We start from the raw sequence: 21,148 nt of genomic DNA on the forward strand, positions 1-21,148 counted from the left end.
ATGGAGCCCAGAGATTTTCCCCTGCAAGCTTCCAGCGAGCGGATGTACCATCACCAACAGGAACTGGAAGGGTCCAGAGTGGCGTACCCTAGTGGTTGCTCGCTCTCCTTCCCGGACGAGGCTACGGCCCCGGGGGATGTGCATCCTCCGGACGATCTCAAACAGTTTCAAGAGCTGTTTAAGAGGGTGGCCTTCACGCAAGGCATCCAGACAGCAGAGGTGCAAGAGAAACACCATAAGCTCCTCAAAAATCTAAGACCTCCGGCCTCCTCCAAAATAGCAATACCGCTTGATGAAGCAATCTTGGAGTCCGCCACTATGATATGGCAGACCCCTGCCACTATTCCGCCTGTCCACAAGAGAGTGAATAAGAAATACTTCGTGCCGGCGAAGGGCATAGAATTCCTGTTCAGCCACCCACAACCAAATTCCTGGTGGTGGAGTCGTCGCAACAAAGATCAAAGACATCTCAATTCAAGACAGGGGGAACAGACAAAGATGCCAAGAAGCTAGAGCTGTTCGGCAGAAAGGTCTACTCCTCCTCCACTCTGCTGTTGCGAATGGCAAATTACGCAGCGCATTTAGCGAACCATAATTTTGACAACTACACTAGGTTAACCTCCCTCATGTACTTGCTTCCAGAGGACAAGAAACCGGTGCTCAAGGCCATCGTGCAAGAAGGCTACGCGGCCTCGAGGACGGGAGTTCAGATCGCCCTGGATGTTGCGGACACAGCAGCACGTTCCACAGCTACAGCAGGGGTGATGCGAAGGGAGTCCTGGCTCCAGACTTCGGGTATACCGAGGGATCTGCACGAAAAGGTAGTCGATCTTCCCTTCGACTCGCAGAAGCTGTTTGCTGAATCAACTGACTCGGTCCTTCATTCCAGTAAAGATTCAAGAGCCACACTTAGGACCCTGGGGATTTACACCCCTCCATACAGAAAGAAAAAGTACTACCCTCAACAAAGACGGTACCAGTACCGGCAACAGCGTCCCCAGTACCACAGGGGTTACGAGCAAGGACGACATCAACAGCACCAGCAGTACAGAACTCCCAGGCGACGTTCCCAACAGAGCCGTGCGTCCTCGGGGCAGGGCCAAAGGCCACAAGTTTGACACACAGATCCAGGGCTGCGCCATCACTACCATCGCACAAGGTCATCCGAAGCGGTTATTCCACCATCTCCTCCGACCATTCTACGACCAGTGGCAAAGGATCACCACAGACAAATGGGTGCTGGAGATCATAGCCATGGGGTACGCCATCCCCTTCCAGTCGCTCCCGCTGCCACGACCTCCACCCAGGCCCCACCTCCAGGAGGCCTCCCACATAGCGAGGCTCAAGCAGGAGGTAGACCATCTCGTGCTCATAGGGGCAGTGGAAAGAGTGCCAGAGCAACTGCAAGGGAAAGGGTTCTACTCGAGGTACTTCCTCACAGAGAAAAAGACAGGAGGCTGGAGGCCCATCTTAGATCTCCGAGGCCTCAACCGGTACCTGCGCAAGCAACGCTTTCGGATGATCATAATTGCCTCCATCCTTACGGCACTGGACGATGGAGATTGGTTCGCAGCCCTCGACTTACAAGACGCGTATTTTCACATAACTATCCATCCAGCTCACCGACGATTCCTCCGGTTCATGCTAGGCAAAGAACATTTTCAATACAAGGTCCTACCGTTTGGCCTCTCCTCGGCCCCCAGAGTCTTCACCAAGACCTTGGCAGTGGTGTCAGCCTACCTGCACAGACGGGGTATTTATATTCCCGTATCTGGACGACTGCCTACTCAAAGGGGCCTCGAAGGAGGAGGTACTACGCATGATATGCGTCACAGCAGGCACGTTCTCTTCGCTCGGCCTGGTTATCAATCTGGCAAAATCAAAGATAGACCCCACACAGGACATAGAGTTCATAGGGGCACGCATAAATTCTATTACAGCGAGAGTGTATCTATCAGAGACTCGCTTTCGGGCCATCGGCTCCCTCGTGCAGGTCATCACCTTCAGCCCTACGGTGCCGGTCCTGACGTGCTTACAGCTGCTGGGCCGCATGGCAGCGGCGATGTTCATAGTACAGAACGCCAGGTTACACATGTGCAGCATGCAGCACTGGCTGGCGAGCGTATACAAACCGGCAGCACACACCGTTCACAGGGTGGTGTCGCCCACAGCAGAGGTGCGCAAATCCCTGCAATGGTGGGTAAACCCCAAGAACTTGCTAGCAGGGGTGCCCTTCCACCAACCACAAATATCGGTTTTTCTAACTACAGATGCCTTCCTGATAGGGTGGGGAGCACACATGGGCGAAGAGGTGACTCAAGGGCTGTGGTCCTCCACGGAGCAGTCACTGCATATAAATATACTGGAGCTCAGAGCAGTGTTCAACGCCTGCAGACGCTTTCGAAACCATATACAAGGCAAAGTAGTCGGGATCAGTACAGACAATACCTCCACCATGTTTTATATAAATCCGCAAGGAGGAGCTCAGTCCCGTGCCTTATGTGCGGAAGCAGTCCGGTTATGGAACTGGTGCATCGCCAACAATATAATTTTAAAAGCCTCGTACTTACCAGGCACTCACAATGTGAAGGCAGACCAGCTGAGCAGGCATTTCGCACTCACGCACGAGTGGCAGATCCGTCCCGATCTGCTACGACCGATTTTTCATGCATGGGGTTTTCCCCAGATAGACCTGTTTGCCACTCAATGCAACAAGAAGTGCTCACGATTCTGCTCCAGGGCAGGACTGGGACGGGGGTCCCTGGGGGACGCATTCGCGATCTCATGGAGGGGTCCCCTGCTTTACGCTTTTCCTCCCACAGTGCTGATCCACAAAGTCTTGCAGAAGGCTACGAGGGAAGGAGCCCGAATGATCCTGATAGTCCCAACGTGGGATCGACAGCAATGGTTCCCCCTACTCCTGCACATGTCGGACCATCCACCGATGCCCCTTCCGGTGGCGCCGGATCTGCTCCCGCAAGCCCAGGGGTCCATAGTGCGTCCGCACCCCGAAGGCCTGCGACTACAAGCGTGGTTAATCCATGGCTCAGCTCCCTAGAGAGCACATGTAGGGAGGAAGTGCAACAAGTCCTAGAAAGTAACAGGAGGACTTTCACCAGGAAGACCTACAAGCAGAAATGGACTTGCTTCACGGCATGGTGTTCTACCAAACAGCCAGCCCCCCTTTCGGTGCCTATACCTGTGATATTAGAGTATTTACTGGACCTCAAGAGAGGAGGACTCTCACTATCCTCGTTAAAGGTCCACCTTGCTGCCATTTCGGCGTTCAGACACGAAGAGGAAGGGCACACGGTGTTCGCCCATCCCATGGTTACCAGGTTCCTCAAAGGGTTGGTAAACCTATACCCCCCTCGGAAACCGCTTCCACCTTCGTGGAACTTGGACCTGGTGCTTAATGTGCTAACGGGACCACCGTTCGAGCCTTTGGCCACGGTTTCCCTCTGCCTCCTTACGATAAAGACGCCCTTTCTTCTCACAATCACGTCAGCTTGCAGGGTGAGCGAGCTTGCGGCAGTTATGGCAACGCCACCCTGCACTGTTTTTTCCAAGGAGGCGGTAACCATACAGCTGCATCCAGCCTTTGTTCCTAAAGTTTCTTCTGAGTTTCACATTAACGAACCTATTGTTGTACCCTCGTTTTATCCAAAGCCTCATAACTCTAACAAAGAGGCTCGCCTACCCCTCCTGGACGTGAGGAGGGCGCTAGCCTTCTATATAGACAGGACCAAGTCCTTCCAGAAAATGGATAGACTCCTAGTCTCTCTCGCTCCCAAATTGAAAGGAGAAGGTCTCTCTTCGCAGAGAATCTCGAAGCACATCGTATCCTGCATAAAAATGTGCTACGAACTCAAAAAGACTCCTTTACTGGCCACGCCCAGGGCTCATTCCACTAGGGCGGTGGCGGCATCAACAGCCTTTTTCAAGGGCATTGTGCTAAAAGACATTTGCAGAGCGGCGACCTGGTCATTCTATGACACCTTCGCCAAACATTACGCCCTGCACTGGGTATTCCAAGAGGATACCCGTCTCTCGACAGCGGTCCTCTCGGGGACAAGCTGCACATAATCCGATTACCCACCTCCTATCTTGGGTTACTGCTGGGTAGTCACCTGATGTGGAGCACCCACGGGGACACTCGAAGAAGAAAGAAAGGTTACTCACCGTAGTAACGGTGGTTCTTCGAGATGTGTCCCCGTGGGTGCTCCACTACCTGCCCATCCTCCCCGCTTCGGATCTCTGTTTAGTGTTTTGCAGGAGCATCCGAGGCGGTTGGTCAAGGAACTGGTGGGGACCGGATTGCGCACGTAGCCAGGAGCGCGCAAGCGAGCGGCGCGCACCGGCGCATGCGCGGTCCGGCAGAAACTGCTTGGAAGATCCGATCTGCGGCGCCAGGCGAGCCCGACACCCAATGTGGAGCACCCACGGGGACACATCTTGAAGAACCACCGTTACTACGGTGAGTAACCTTTCTTTTCTATCCATTTTATAGTCCTTGTATCCAATCCATACTTGCTTAACTTATGGGCAAGAATGTTGTGGGAGACTTTATCAAAAGATTTGCAGAAGTGAAGGTATATCGTATCCACTGACTTCCCCATGTCCACAAAGCCAGTTACCTCATCATAGAAGCCAATCAGATTGGTCAGACAGGATGTGCCATGGGTGAATCAGTGTTGACTACTTTTGATCCCTTTCCCACCTTCCAAGTGCTCCAGAGTGGATTCTTCGTGGATCCCCTCCATTATTTTCCTGGGGACTGAGGTAAGGCTGACCAATCTATAGTTCCCTTCTTTCCTTTTTTTAAAGATGGGCACTATATTTGCCCTTTTCCAATCATCCGGGATTTCTCCTGATCTCCAACAGACTTAAAAGATTATGGCCAAAGGTTTGGCAATGATATCTGCCAATTCCCTCTGTACCCTTTCTCCACCATCCCATACTCCATGGTCTAGCACTTTAGGAGACATTTGGGGTAAATTACAGCTAAATAACTGCACAGAATACTGAGAGCCTTGACTGGTGGCTGTAAATAAGCTTTATGGCACCACAGGAAACTTGGCCACATCCATGATAAGTAGTTGTCCAGCTAACTAAAATCATTCCAGATTATGGATTTTGCCACATGAGAGAGTTGCAAATTAGAGAGGTTCAACCTTTATTTTGAAGAATGAAGAGTGCTTATTTGCTAATGCTCACAGGAGATGAGACAAAATGGATGTTGGTGGAACTTGAGGTTTCCAGAGCTCCCCATGCCAACAATTCTACAGGAGGTTCTTTCTGAATCCCTTCAGGCAATAGAGCTCTCTCTCTTCCCCTCCCTCCCCTGCCCCGGCAAAAGATCTCAAAAACCTAACCTCTCCCTGAAGTGTATATAACCCAGTTCCTTGAATTTGGGGAAAAAAAGCTATTATCTTCAAATAACAGAAGTGAAATTGTTTTAAATTGCAGTTAAGGAGAAAAGCCTGTTGAAAAGGTGTCATTTCCACATAGTCAAATTAAACAAGAGGCTATCATCATACAATTATAGTGATCAGTGCAACTCAGCTTAATGGTACCAGAACTACTTACTGCTTGAGCATATATTAAAACAACAACAATAATAATAATGTGCACTTACATATCATTCTGCATCTGAGGGTGTTAAGACTTTGTGAACATTAATAACTAATTTTTGTAAGATAAGGGAAGCATTACAGCTCTTTTATGGATGCAGATACTGAGGCTTAACTCCAGGTGTCCAGAGACCCAGTTCTGTGTTGTATTCACTAGTCTATGCTTCCTGTTCCAACAGTGGAAAAATTAAATTATGTACAATTATTGCATTACTTGTTTGTTTGACTCAGGATGGTATCAGAGCAGCCAAGAGAAATATTCAGGTTGAAATCCAAGTAGCTGTGCACAAGATTTACCAGCAATTATCTGCTACATTGGAGAGAGCTCTGCAAGCAAATAAGCACCACATAGGTAAGTGGAGAACAAGTTTAAAAATGTAGACACTGTGTTCATATGTTATAAATACACAGTCTATAAGCAGAATAGAGTTCAGATGCTGATGCCAGTAGTCCAACTCGTGGATTGGTGACCGATTTTGTAGCGAACAATACCAGTTTTTCTTTTTTATAGTTTCTGTTTACCTAATTACTGAATATTTATGGAGAATGAACTTTTCTCTACCCTAGAACTGGGTCATCCAGTTAAAAATGAGTTATATCAGCTAGGAAGAATCTCAAGAAGAGTCCCAAGTTAAGTAGGGAAAAAAACCTTTCTCTCGAGTTTCAGATTTATTTATAGGTTTTTGCAGTGTACACAAAATTAAATTAACCTCCTAAACGCACCCTTTCAGAGGGGGGAAAAAAAGCACACTAAAAATCTTCCCTTTCGTGCAGATAAGCAATCTTTTAAAAAGCTAGGTAAACAATATTAATAGGATAGCTTTTCTGACCACAGAGCTCCTAGACAGGCAACCTCCTATTTTTTCCACCCTGAAAGGTTGTGGCCCTGAAAAGCTCTGAACCTTTGTGCAACTTGTCTAAGATTATGTGAAAGTTGGAGTGCTATAACTGAAAATGTCCTGCTTGTTATTGAGTGACTGCCAAGAGAGGGTTATAACTCATTTTTCTTTTTGTAGCAGAAATTGCCTTGTAGCTGCACACACATTGTCATTGTTTCCTCTTGCAGTTTAAATAGAAATGAAACGACTACATCATCATCATAGATTCAAAGTCTAGAAGAGATAATTGTGATGATTTAGTCTGACTCCTGAATGGCACAGGATATAGAACTTTCCTAAATAATTCCCAACCAGATCCTTTTAAATAAACAGCAAATCTTGATTTAAAAATTTCAGTGATGAAAAATCTACCAAAACCCTTGGTAAATTGATTACTCTCACCAATAAACATTGACATCTTATTTTCAGTCTGAATTTGTTTGCTATCAGCTTCTATTCACCAAGTTCACGTTATACCACTCTTTGCTAGCTTGGAGAGTCCATTATTAAATACTAGCAGATGTACCTGGCATTGCTTGGGTCCTTACCTGAAGAATTTTTTTCTACTTCTGACCTCTCACCTGTCCCCATGGGGGGCACTGTTTTGGGCCACAGCCTGTCCCAGAGAGGGGGTGGGTCAGGCTGCAGCTTGTGTCCCCTGACTGTCCTCGGGGTGTAGGGTTGGGGGAGCATTTTGAGCCATGGCTCCCATCTCCCCCACCTACCCCTGGGGTCAGGCATGGGCATGATGGGCCATGGCTTCCAGCCTGGCCTGTGCCCCAAGGTTGGGGCTACGCCACTTTCCCCACCTTGTTCTGAACTTGGGGGTGAAGTGGGGAGGCCAGTTACGGGTGGTGGAGGATTGCAAGGTAATTTTAGGGAGTTTGCAATATTGCCACCTTACTTCTGCACTACTTTCAGATCTGGGCAGCTAGAGAACAGTGAGTGGCTCTTGACCACGAGCCTAGCTCTGTAGACAGTGCCTCGCCAGCAGTGGCATGAATGATGTGATGTTGTATGGTATGACCATTCTGACTTATGTGCTGCTGCCTTCAGAGCTGGGCAGCTGAATAGTGGCAGCTGCTAACTGAGAGCCTAGCTGTTCCAGCAGCAGCACAGAAATAATGCCCCATGTACCAGTTGGAAATCTAGTATTTTTTTCCACTTTCTGTCCACTCAGGGAGATACTTCTAGGCGATATCAAAGCTCCTGTTGGGATTTAACCCCAAAATTTCCATGTCAAAACCTGGCTCAGCAGGGAATTCCCTAGGGGATTTTTTTTTTTGTGGCGGAGTTCATCATGGGGGCGGGGATGTCACAATGGAACACCAAAAGGACCTGTACACTATGTACACAGTGGGATTACAAAAAATGAATTGAAAATGGAAAACCCCACCTCATTGCTCATGCTGAATTTGTTGAGGAGATAATTAGTGATCTGTCATTCTGGCACATTCCTCAAGCACTACACTTTTGTTGTTGAAGACATAGCTATTGTTTCTGAAACATCTTAATAATTGGATTCCAAAGAGGTTTTTTGTTTGTTTTTTGTTCTTTTAATTTTTAGAAGCACAACAGCGCCTCCTTTTGGTAACTGTCTTTGCTCTGAGTGTACACTATCAGCCTGTTGATGTCTCCTTGGCCATTTCCACTGGTCTGCTAAATGTACTATCACAGTTGTGTGGCACAGACACCATGCTGGGACAACCACTGCAATTGCTACCAAAAACTGGTATTTCTCAACTCAGCACTGCTTTGAAAGTGGCTAGTACAAGGTTACTTCAAATCCTCGCAATTACCACAGGGTAAGAATTGAAGCCATTTTTTTCTAAATGATAAGCCACTTGTACCTCTTTCAGCAGTATCTTTAAAACATTTTTTTTCAGGAGAATATATGTCTGATGGAAGAATAGAGTTCAGAAGCACGCTAGCTTAAAAAAAAAAAGACTCGACAAAAATGTTAAACAAGGGTTAATCAAATGTACCTTCCGATAAAATAGCATAATTTGCTTCTGTGTAGGAGTTTGAATTTGGGTTCAGAGTCTCTGTGCCTGTAAGGGCTTCAGTTATGACCTTCATGTGTCCTCCTCATTTTTCCCTACTTGGTCTTGTATGGCTCTCTAGTGGATGAGATTTTATGTAGCTCTCTGTGGAGGTCAAGTGTTCTGTTGTGGTACGTAAAAGAAGGGCTTATTGTTAGCAAGAGGGAACATCCATGCTTCTTCCCAAAGTCTGAGTTTCCTAACTCTGCTCATAGTTGCTGCTGGACCACAGAACAATGGACCAACCTTGCTCTTACTGAGTTAATTGAAGTGCATAACTAATAAGAAAGCACAGGGGAGAAAATAATGGTGGTTCTTCAAGTGATTGCTTATGTCTGTTCCATTTTGGTGTGCATTCACTGTTCGCACTATTGTCCAGAGATTTTTTTTTACCATAGTGGTACTTGTTGACCAGTAAGGGAGTCTCCCAGAGTGGCGCCTTTATGGCGGTGCATATATATTCCTGTGGGGCCTAACTCTCTTCAGTTTCTTTTTACTGGTGATGGTGGTTCTTGCAAAAGATAACACAAGGGCCAAGCACAAGTACCTCCCTTAACTAGTTGAATATATTGTCTAGGAGAAGGTTATCAAGCAGACCATTGTAAATTCTGTAGAAGCTTAAAACTGCATACAAAAATGGAAATGGATATACAGTTGAAGCTTCTACTTATGAAGGCAGCATTGAGACTGCAAACAGAGGGGATGCTGGTAGCCACAATACACAGCACACCAGTCTCCATGCATGAATCTCCAGAGCCATGCAATCTGTAGTGCCAAAACCCAGCACCAGTGGGCGGCACTGGTCTCCCACAAGAAGAAGCAGGAGAGATGTCACTCCTCATCCCTGCATGTGGCAAGTGCGCTCCTCAGACAAGATATTCGAAGCATGCCATTTCCTCGGTGCCACAACAGGCTCTAGCTCAGACTGTGGAGTGGTTGAACCCTTTGTAGGTAGACTCCCATGATCTGGATGATACAGGAGTCAAGGACCTGCATCAGCTATCAACCCTGGACAAATATGAGGCCTCTAGGGGCTTCTTTGAATTGACTTGGGATCCTGACTCAGCACTGACAGCGCTGCCCTGTCGGGATGGTTGCCCATTGACACCAGCAGGGTTGTCAGCAGCTTCCTCATTGGGAGCCAGGGACAAGTCTGTGGTGAATTCCAAGGCACCACTCCTGTCCCCAGCACCAAGCCAGGCACTGTCAACAGCACCAACGTTGGCATTCATGCCTCCTCTGCTGGAGATGTGGCATAAAGGCAAGCTGGCTGTATGACTTGCCATCATTCACAGCACCACAGTGTGATCCCTGTGTTCTCAGCGCTGCCCTGGTCTGCATTGGAATGTTCATCCGAGATGGAGGTGAAGTCATATATATCAAGGACCTCCAGCCACCTGTCCAGATCACGGCTCCTCCCTTGGCATCACCCCTGAGCAGCGCAGCTACCCCAACCTCCCTGGCCACCCTAGTGGCAACCTCCACTGCAGTGCCCATTTCAGATGCACAGGATCTGCCACCATCCATCTTGGCCTACGCTGCCACCCAGGGAGCACCTCTTGCCATGACAATAACCAGGGGCCAGGAGGCTGAGGTAAGCCAAAGGCCTCCCTTGTACCTCTCCACATCAGCAGCTCGAGGATGACACTGAGGTATACCCTCAGGCTATTCAAGACCCTGCAGTCCTAGAGGACGATGAAAGCAATGAGCGTGAGGAAATGGTTCCACTCATGGAATCTTCATTTTTGTCCCCTGACAAGGCAGTAGCAGGCACCCGTGTCTCCTTTCCCTATATGGATGTCAGAATGCACCAGGAGGTGCTTTGCAGAGTGGCTCAGAATTTGGGTATCAGGGCAAAGGAGGTCACTGAAGACTCTGACCCAGTGGTGGGTATCCTTGCTCCAGAGAGCCTATCTAGGGTGGCACTGCCACTAATGAAGACAGTGGCTAATACCACCAAGGCCCTTTGGCAGACCCCTGCTTCCATTCCACCAACCACCAAAGAGGCTGAATGTAGTCACTTGGTCCCCTGTTCACACACCCACCACTGGGCACCCTCATGGCTCAATATGTAAATCATATGGAAAGACAGTGTCAGCCTGCCCTCATCTCCAAGGCCAATGAATCTAAAGAGCTTGACATCTTTAGCCATAAGGTATATGCCCCAGGGGGTTGCAGCTCTGCATTACAAACTAACAGGCTGTGCTCTGTAGATATGCCTATGGCTCATGGGTGGCAATGGACAAGTTTAAGGACCTTCTCCCAGCAGAATACAAGCAGGAGCTTATAGCAGTGTCTGAGGGAGGGGAAGGTGGTAAAGGCGCGCACCACAGCCATAGTAACGAAGAGACGTTCTTGGCTGCAAGTATTTGGGATCCCACCTGAGGTCCAAAATACAATTCAGGACCTGCCATTCAAGGCATCTGGACTGTTCTCTGAGCAGACAGACTCTGAGCTCCAAAATTTTAGACTCTAGGGCAACGTTTAAATCCCTAGGGATTCACACACCGGCTCCACAACCTTCTCCTCAACAAGATCTTAGTAGGCATGTGGATGGAACATTCTAGTTCACCCTTTGATCAGAGCGTGGGTTCCCCTTAGTAAAGGGCAAGGCCCAAAGTTGGGATTTTGAAAGTGTGCCCAAGGACAACGAACCAGTACCTATATCGAATCATCCACTGCCGCTCCGAGAACCATTTATCCCACTGTGCTTGTACAGTAGTTACGTACAACCACTGGGTTCTACACTCAGTGAAGATGGATTACACTGTTCCTGAACTACTTCACCCTCCAACCGTCCCACTCCTCTTCCCTGTCCATCTTAAGGGACCCTTCTCATGAGCACCTCTTTTAACAGGAGGAGCATTTGCTCCTACCACTAGGAACAATGGAGGAGGTTCCTGCAGAAGTTGGGGCAGAAGATTCTGTAGTAAGTACAGGCCCAGTATGAGGAATGTTCCAATATGTGGATATGTGAATATGTGGAATGTTCCAGGGTAGGGTGTTCTGGTACCATGTTCATACTTCAATATGCTAGGTAGATATGTTTATGCAGCATCAACCCTCTTCTTGCCAACGTCTGTGAGCAATGCATTCCTTTAGCTCACAGCTGGACTTTGCTTTCTGTTAGCAAAGTCTTGACCATTACTTTAGTTCAGGCCTAAGGCCTCATACTGGGCTTGTACTTACTACATTCCCCGCTTTTTGTCTTTTTATGGGGAGGATGTTTACCCATCGTCCCGGAAAAGCATAGTGTATGGACTAAAGATAACCCAGTGGGCTAAACACTGTTATGTGGTTACCTTATGTTACCATCCATACACTCATGCCCCATCTGTCTTTTTAGTCTGCACATTTCCTCGTACGAGTATTAGGCAGATTTTATTATCCAATTATTTTTTAGTCCCTTATGGTGCGCCTGGGAATGTTAGGCCCAGGACCTTGAGTTCGTGTGGGGGGTCAGGCACCTATTTGTTGTCCTACTGAGGGCTTCGTGGCGATATAGAGACTTCCTTCTTCGAGTGTCCCCGTGGGTGCTCCACAATAGGTGTCGGGCTTGCCCGGCGCCACAGATCGGATCTTCCAAGCAGTTTCTGCCGGACCGCGCATGCACTAGCGCGCGCCGCTCCCTTGCACTCTCCTGGCCATTTGCGCGATCCGGTCCCCGCCAGTTCCTCTTAACCGCCGTCGGCTGCAGACGGAATCCGAACTAGGCTAAGGCCAAGTAGCGTATTCAATGACTTTAACTGTTTTTCTTTAAAGTTTTTCAAGTACTTAGGCTACTGCAAGTTAGCCGGTTGTTATTTTTGCAAAAAAAAAAAACAAAACAAAAACAAAAGCAACAAACAAACTACAAGCGGGACAGCTTCAATCCAGTCCCAGTAACAAGCGCCGGAGGCCAGGAGCATAGGGCCATCAGCCCTCCTGCTGCGGCAGGCCATCGGAAGGGGAAAACAGCACAGAGAAGGTGCTAAGTACCCGTTTAACAACTGAAAGACTCACCAACAATGTCCTCTTCAGGATTTAAAAAATGTGAGTCCTGCCGAGAGGCGATGCCAGCGTCCGATGGGCACAGTCTATGCATAAGGTGCCTTGGGGAGTCCCATGTTCCACAGAAATGCTCCTTCTGTGCTAAATTAACAGCCAGAGCAAGGAGAGACAGGGAGATGCGGCTTAAAATGCTGCTTTTTGATAAGGCCCTCCAGCCAGACGTGCCGGAGCGGCCTCAGCAGGAGGGACCCTCCGGGGCCCATAAAAGGAAAGCTGCCTCCCTCACCCCATCAGCGCAAAAACGGAGGAAAGCCTCTCCAGCCCGATCCCTGCCGGCAACAACAGCGAGCGGGACGGGAGGAGCGAGCAGCCCCCAGCCGCAGCAACAGCTGATCGGCGGCAGCACGGAGAGCCACGTGGAAACGGCTCAGCCTCCGATAATCAGCCAGCCGCACCGCACTGCACCGCAGGCAGGGCGGCGGCTAAACAAGCGCCGGTACCGGCGGCACCGCAGGCAGCGGCACCGACCCCCGGGGAACCAGCGGTGCAGAGCGCGCAGGCACGCAGCCTGCAGGCACCGAAGGACACCGCATGTACGGCACCGCCTTCGAGCGTGCCTAGCACGGTGCGGACGGGGCCGGGATCCCCTGTGCGTCAGGGGGCGGAGTTACCTCCTCCAGGGAGGGGGAAGGCTGCACACAAGAGGAGGCATTGCAGCCCCTCTCCGGACAGGGCTGTGGAGTTGCTTTCTCACAGCCCTCCTCTTATGTTTCAGACTCCAACCAGAAGGCAGGGGTCCCCCCTAGCCTACCCGGAGCCCCCTTCTCCATTTTTGCAACCAGCCTCACCCTGGCTGGGACCACCTTCACCCTTCCTGGGGTTTGAACCGCTGGACTATTATGCAAAATCGCTCTCTCCAGTGTCTCGACGATCTCCCTCCCCCACACGCAGAGGGTATGCACCAAGGGAGTGGTCTAGGTCACCTTCCCAAGAACAGTGCCTATACTGCCATGGTCGCCCCTACCACGCGGGGCATAGACATCACCGGCAATCTACTAGGGAAAGATCCCCACAGACGATCTCGTACCCCCGAGGGCAATTGCGACCGGGGGCAGAGACTCAAGCATCTCAGGGGGGACTGGTTATGGAACCCCGAGATTTTCCCTCGCAAACCTCTAGCGAGAGGGTGTACCATCACCAGCAGGAACCGGAAGGGTCCAGAGAGACGTACCCCAGCGGTTCCTCGCTCTCCTCCCCGGACGAGGCTACGGCCCCGGGGGACGTCCATCCTCTGGATGATCTCAAACAGTTTCAAGAGCTGTTTAAGAGGGTGGCCTTCACGCAAGGCATCCAGACAGCAGAGGTGCAAGAGAAACACCATAAGCTCCTCAAAAATTTGAGACCTCCGGCCTCCTCCAGAGTAGCAATACCGCTTGATGAAGCAATCTTAGAGTCCGCCACTACGATATGGCAGACCCCTGCGACTATTCCGCCTGTCCAAAAGAGAGCGGATAAGAAATACTTCGTGCCGGCGAAGGGCATGGAGTTCCTGTTCAGCCACCCACAACCAAATTCCTTGGTGGTGGAGTTGTCGCAACAAAGATCAAAGACATCTCAATTCAAGACAGGGGGAACAGACAAAGATGCCAAGAAGCTAGAGCTGTTCGGCAGAAAGGTCTACTCCTCCTCCACTTTAACGTTGTGAATGGCAAATTACGCAGCGCACTTAGCGAACCATAATTTCGACAACTATTCCAGGTTAACCTCCCTCATGGACTCGCTTCCAGAGGACAAAAAGCCGGTGCTCAAGGCCATAGTGCAAGAAGGCTACGCGGCCTCGAGGACGGGAGCTCAGATCGCCCTGGATGTTGCGGACACAGCAGCATGTTCCACAGCAACGGCAGTGGTGATGCGAAGGGAGTCCTGGCTCCAGACTTCGGGTATACCGAGGGATCTGCAGGCGAAGATAGTTGACCTTCCCTTCGACTCGCAGAAGCTGTTTGCTGAATCAACTGACTCGGTCCTTCATTCCAGTAAAGATTCAAGAGCCACACTCAGGACCCTGGGGATTTACACCCCTCCATACACAAAGAAAAGGTACTACCCTCAACAAAGACGGTACCAGTACCAGCAACAGCGCGCCCAGTACCACAGGGGTTACGAGCAAGGGCGACATCAACAGCACCAGCAGTACAGAACTCCCAGGCGACGTTCCCAACAGAGCCGTGCGTCCTCGGGGCGGGGCCAAAGGCCACAAGTTTGACATACAGATCCAGGGCTGCGCCATCACTACCATCGCACAAGGTCATCCGAACCGACTATTCCACCATCGCCTCTGACCATTCTACGACCAGTGGCAAAGGATCACCACAGACAAATGGGTGCTGGAGATCATAGCCACGGGGTACGCCATCCCCTTCCAGTCGCTCCCACCGTCACGACCTCCACCCAAGCCCCACCTCCAGGAGGCCTCCCATGTAGCGAGGCTCAGGCAGGAGGTGGACCATCTCATGCTCATAGGGGCAGTGGAAAGAGTGCCGGAGCAACTGCAAGGGAAAGGGTTCTACTCCAGGTACTTCCTCACGGAGAAAAAGACAGGAAGCTGGAGGCCCATCTTAGACCTTCGCGGCCTCAACCGGTACCTGCGCAAGCAACGTTTTCGGATGACCACAATCGCCTCCATCTTTACAGCTCTGGACGATGGAGACTGGTTCGCAGCCCTCGATTTCACAAGACGCGTACTTCCACATAACTATCCATCCGGCTCACCGGCGATTCCTCCGGTTCATGGTAGGCAACGAACACTTCCAATACAAGGTCCTACCGTTTGGCCTCTCCTCGGCCCCCAGAGTCTTCACCAAGACCTTGGCAGTGGTGTCAGCCTACCTGCACAGACAGGGGGTATTTATTTTCCCGTATCTGGACGACTGCCTGCTCAAAGGGGCCTCGAAGGGGGAGGTTCTGCGCATGATGCGCGTCACAGCAAACACGTTCTCTTCACTCGGCCTGGTTATCAATCTGGCAAAATCAAAAATAGACCCCACACAGGACATAGAGTTCATAGGGGCTTGCATAAACTCTGTTACAGCGAGAGTATATCTACCAGAGGCTCGCTTTCGGGCCATCGGTTCCCTCGTGCAGGTCATCGCCTTCAGCCCTACAGTGCCGGTCTTGACGTGCTTGCAGCTGCTGGGCCACATGGCAGCGGCGACGTTCGTAGTACAGAACGCCAGGTTACACATGCGCAGCATGCAGCACTGGCTGGCGAGTGTATACAAACCGGCAGTACACACCGTTCACAGGGTGGTGTCGTCCACAGCCGGGGTGCGCAAATCCCTACAATGGTGGGTAAACCCCAGGAACCTGCTAACAGGGGTACCCTTCCACCAGCCGCAAATATCGGTTTTTCTCACTACAGATGCCTCCCTCATAGGGTGGGGAGCGCACATGGGCGAAGAGGTGACTCAAGGACTGTGGTCACCCACGGAACAGTCACTACACATAAATATACTGGAGCTCAGAGCAGTGTTCAACGCCAGCAGACACTTTCGAGACCACATACAAGGCAAAGTCGTCGGGATCAGTACAGACAATACCTCCACCATGTTTTATATAAACAGGCAAGGAGGAGCTCGATCCCGTGCCTTATGCGCGGAAGCAATCCGCTCATGGAACTGGTGCATCGCCAACAATATAATCTTGAAAGGCTCATACTTGCCGGGTGCGCACAATGTGAAGGCAGACCAGCTGAGCAGGCGTTTTGCACTCACACACGAGTGGCAGATCCGTCCCGATCTGCTACGGCCGATTTTCCACGCATGGGGTTTTCCCCAAATAGACCTGTTTGCCACTCAGCACAACAAGAAGTGCCCACGATTCTGCTCCAGGGCAGGACTGGGATGGGGGTCCCTGTGGGATGCGTTCGCGATCCCGTGGAGGGGCCCCCTGCTTTATGCGTTTCCTCCCACAGTGCTGATCCACAAAGTCTTGCAGAAAGCCAGGAGGGAAAGGGCCCAGATGATCCTGATAGTCCCAATGTGGGATCGCCAACAATGGTTCCCCCTACTCCTGCGCATGTCGGACCGTCCACCGATGCCTCTTCCGGTGGCGCCGGATCTGCTCACGCAAGCCCAGGGGTCCATAGTGCACCCGCACCCCCAAAGCCTGCGACTGCAAGCGTGGTTAATCCATGGCTCAGCTCCCTAGAGAGCACATGCACAGTGGAAGTACAGCAAGTCCTAGAAAGTAACAGGAGGACTTCCACCAGGAAGACCTACAAGCAAAAATGGACTCGCTTCACGGCTTGGTGTTCTACCAAACAGCTGGCCCCCCTTTTGGTGCCTATACCTACAATACTAGAGTATTTACTGGACCTCAAGAGAGGAGGACTCTCGCTATCCTCGTTGAAGGTCCACCTTGCCACCATCTCGGCGTTCAGACATGAGGAGGAAGGGCACACGGTGTTCGCCCACCCTATGGTTACCAGGTTCCTCAAAGGGTTGGTAAACCTATACCCCCCTCGGAAACCGATTCCACCTTCGTGGAACTTGGACCTGGTGCTTACCACGCTAATGGGACCACCGTTCGAGCCCTTGGCCACGGTTCCCCTCCGCCTCCTTACAATAAAGACGACCTTTCTTCTTGCAATTACGTCAGCTCGTAGGGTGAGCGAGCTCGCGGCAGTCATGGCAACGCCACCCTGCACTGTTTTTTCCAAGGAGGCGGTAACCATACGGCTGCATCCAGCCTTTGTTCCCAAAGTTTCTTCCGAGTTTCACATTAACGAACCTATTGTTCTACCCTCGTTTTATCCAAAGCCTCATAACTCCAATGAAGAGGCGCGCCTACACCTCCTGGACGTGAGGAGGGCGCTAGCCTTCTACGTAGACAGGACCAAGTCCTTCCGGAAAACGGATAGACTCCTAGTCTGCCTCGCTCCCAAATCGAAAGGAGAAGGTCTCTCCTCGCAGAGAATCTCGAAGCACATTGTATCCTGCATAAAAATGTGCTACGAGCTCAAAAAGACTCCTTTAGCGGCCACTCCCAGGGCTCATTCCACTAGGGCGGTGGCGGCATCAACAGCCTTTTTCAAGGGCGTTGCGTTAAAAGACATTTGCAGAGCGGCGACCTGGTCATCCTACGACACCTTCGCCAAACATTACGCCCTTCACAGGGTATTCCAAGAGGATACCCGTCTCTCTGCAGCGGTCCTCTCGGGGACAAGCTGCACATAATCCGATTACCCACCTCCTATCTTGGGTTACTGCTGGGTAGTCACCTAATGTGGAGCACCCACAGGGACACTCGAAGAAGAAAGAAAAGTTACTCACCGTAGTAACGGTGGTTCTTCGAGATGTGTCCCCGTGGGTGCTCCACTACCCGCCCATCCTCCCCGCTTTGGATCTCTGTTAGTGTTTTGCCGGGGCACCCGAGGCGGTTGGTCGAGGAACTGGCGGGGACCGGATCGCGCACGTGGCCAGGAGCGCGCAAGGGAGCGGCGCGAGCCGGCGCATGCACGGTCCGGCAGAAACTGCTTGGAAGATCCGATCTGCGGCGCCGGGCAAGCCCGACACCTATTGTGGAGCACCCACTGGGACACATCTCGAAGAACCACCGTTACTACGGTGAGTAACTTTTCTATCCCAAAGATACAAATGTGTGTTATGGAATAAATGTGCATATGGAATATATAGAATATAGGTCCTATAACTTCATGATATACCAGTGTAGATTATGGATATGTGGAATATATAGAATATAGGTCTTATAACTTTGTGTTTATACCAATGTAGGTTATTGTGCTTTAACTTCTCACTCCATGGAATGATTGTTTGGGTGTACCACAGCAGTGTTGATTGCCATTTCCATTCCTTTGTTTACTCGACCTTGTAACTTAGCTTTCTTTGTCTGATGGATCATGTAGCAGCACATTCCTATCAACACAACAGTTAGTGCCTGGATCCCCATTAGGAATACACTTAGAGTGCGGACCACTGGATGTAAAGTCACATCCTCTGGAATCGCCCACTGGGGTGTTTCCACCTCTCTGTGCACCGCATCAATTTCACTTATCTGCTGTTGAATCAATTGGGCTGTTGGTATTAGGGATTCCTTAGTTCTTGCAACCAAGTCATGTATATCTAGCTGTAAGAAATTCATGGGGGGAAACAGGTCAATTAACAAGTTTTGTAAGCATTCACGTAGGATGATCATTTCACTGACAGCATTACTCTTTCTTGTTGGCCAAAAGGCATGGGCTCCTATTTGTATGGTGCTTGGCACAGGCACACAGAATCCTTCCTCACTTGTGAGGCAGATATTGCCATTTATGGAGAAATTATGAAACCCTATGGTACAAGCCATGTCTTGAATTCACACCAACTCTGCAACTAATTCCTTTGGTACTAATCGTGCCCAGCCCTTTTTAGTGGCATTAATGTCAATTTTGGCATAGCACTCACACAACCACCATCCATTATATTTCACGCAACACGCTTGATTAACTTCTGAGCCAGTTTCAGTTACCAAGCGCACAGTGGGGTAATGTTGCACATATGTCTTATTTACCAACGTCCCTACATTATTTGCATAGTAAACCTTAACTGGCTCTTGTACCCATCTAGGCACTGCCATTATGAGGTTTATACTCTTGTGCTCCTCATGATTCTGTCGTGGGATTTTATCAAATTTAGCAAATTACAGAAAGATAGGTCTCATGTGATTTATGCCCTTTTGTTGTATTTGGTTCGTGATGGATGCCCGGTCTAAGATATGTGGCCAGTTTTGAAGCTGTAACTGTAGCAAACTTTGCTGTACAATCTCTATTACCCTATTGCCATAGGCTGTGCAGGCACATGTCAGTGAAACGTCATTGTTTTGTGTGCTGTTGATAAGAGACAAAATAGTAGCATTTAGGTGTTTAAACCCTTGTGCAGTTAAATGCATATTGTCAATAGTGATTGCATGCTGATCCAGTAATAGACTACTAATCCCTCCCCCCAGTTTTAACTGTTTTGCCTATTCCATTCACCACAGTGTTGATTTTTAAATTGAGATTTTCAATATCTGCTGAGTTCCATAGGGACATGCCAAGGCTAGACCCGCCCAGGGCTGTTCCCAGTATATTCCATCTGTCTCTATGTTGTTGTGGGGTAATTTGAGAGCTCTTCCAAAGTCGTAGCTGTATTTGCATCTCAGAGTTAAACCAATCCTTATAATGGTTGGGACATTGCCTTGGCATGGCCATACCTGCAAAATCCAGTCTAAGTGGCGTATACAGCCATCCTACGTTCTCCACCATGTATTCTGTCGTGGGGTGTAGGAAGATTCCTGAGGTGGGCCTTGGTTGTATAAATGGGCATCCTTCCTTTGGGGTAGTATCAATGTGTGGAGGGGGGGAAGGGGATGGTGTTGGGGCTGTTGTAGGACAGGCATCCTCACAGACCTGCACATGGTAAATACATTTACTGGTACTTGGGGTTATAGACCAAGTCCCTGTGTATGTACCTGCATCCCTTAATTGTATATTGCGAATGCAAATAGATGCACTCCACTTATTTTGCACATTTGTAAATTCCACCCTATTTAGCCAATCCCCATATGTTATTCTGTCATTCAATGTAACTGATTACTGGGTTTATTGCTCGAAACCAATATGCTGTATTGGTTTGAAGCAAGTGTGGTTGTATAATGCATGTTAGAGTAAGATCCTCCCCCACCATACCTGTAAGATATACCTCCATAATTTGCTTTGGCGCCACTAGAGCGTGCTCCATATCCAGAGTTGCTCGTTTCCTTTCCTTGTTTGTATTATGTTCATGGGGTTGTGGTGTACTACCTGGGTGAGGATGGGCGATAATATCAATGGCTTTACAGTTAACAACAACATTAACCTTCCAGCAGCATGCATACTCCCCGTGTCTCTTTACTTAAAGTCAGTTCCTTTTCAATTTGTCTTCGTGCATTTTCAAGCTTTGGGATGGGAACACGTTGAGTTTGGCTGCCGTTTTTAAGTGTCCATCCCCACGCCATCAGAATCGGGAAGGGCGAAAACCTGAGGATGTTTTTCATTTGTCGCTTTCCTTGAGTTTCACACACCAGCTTTAATGCAGTCCCAATAGGGTGCTGCTGACTTGCTGTCTCCCATCCAGCAGGGTTATCTGCTGTCTCGACCTGGAAGGTCCTGGTTACCGAATGTGTTCAGTTGATCTTAATGACATCAAGCAGTCCCTTCGAGTCTTGGACTATCACCAAAATGCCTGCCAAGGTCCATATCCATGTTGGCATCTTAACCTGTAAAAATACAAAACAACACTCGCTTCTCCCTTACACATACAAAATGTTGTTTTTTTTTTAAGCATCAATGCTTCATAGCCATAGTTCCTGATATAGGACCAGTCATATCAGCCGCATCTATTCCTTTTTCACTGGCTCTTCCTGGTTATAATCCCTATTTAACAAAGACAGTATGACCGGATCACTTGGTGGATTTATGAACAGGAATCTTGTTCCCAAGGGAACGGTAGGTACGTTATTAATCCACAAGATGCCTGGCCCTACCATCCACAGCGGCTGTTTTAAACACAGGATGCGCCTTAGATTCTCT

At 49.6% G+C, this 21,148-nt stretch overlaps 1 protein-coding gene across 9 annotated transcripts in view; it reads left to right on the forward strand.

Moving 5' to 3' along the window:
- Positions 1 to 21,148, forward strand: part of HERC1 (HECT and RLD domain containing E3 ubiquitin protein ligase family member 1) — a 280,539-nt gene that overhangs the window by 126,230 nt on the left and 133,161 nt on the right. For all 9 annotated transcript variants that reach the window (XM_075007327.1, XM_075007334.1, XM_075007331.1 and 6 more), the window contains 2 exons: positions 5,865 to 5,985; positions 8,079 to 8,316. In XM_075007327.1, coding sequence (XP_074863428.1) covers positions 5,865 to 5,985; positions 8,079 to 8,316 — 359 coding nt within the window. The remainder of the gene's footprint in view (positions 1 to 5,864; positions 5,986 to 8,078; positions 8,317 to 21,148) is intronic.

The sequence above is a fragment of the Carettochelys insculpta genome, chromosome 12 (genome assembly GCF_033958435.1).
Source record: "Carettochelys insculpta isolate YL-2023 chromosome 12, ASM3395843v1, whole genome shotgun sequence".
Classification (NCBI taxonomy): domain Eukaryota; kingdom Metazoa; phylum Chordata; order Testudines; family Carettochelyidae; genus Carettochelys; species Carettochelys insculpta.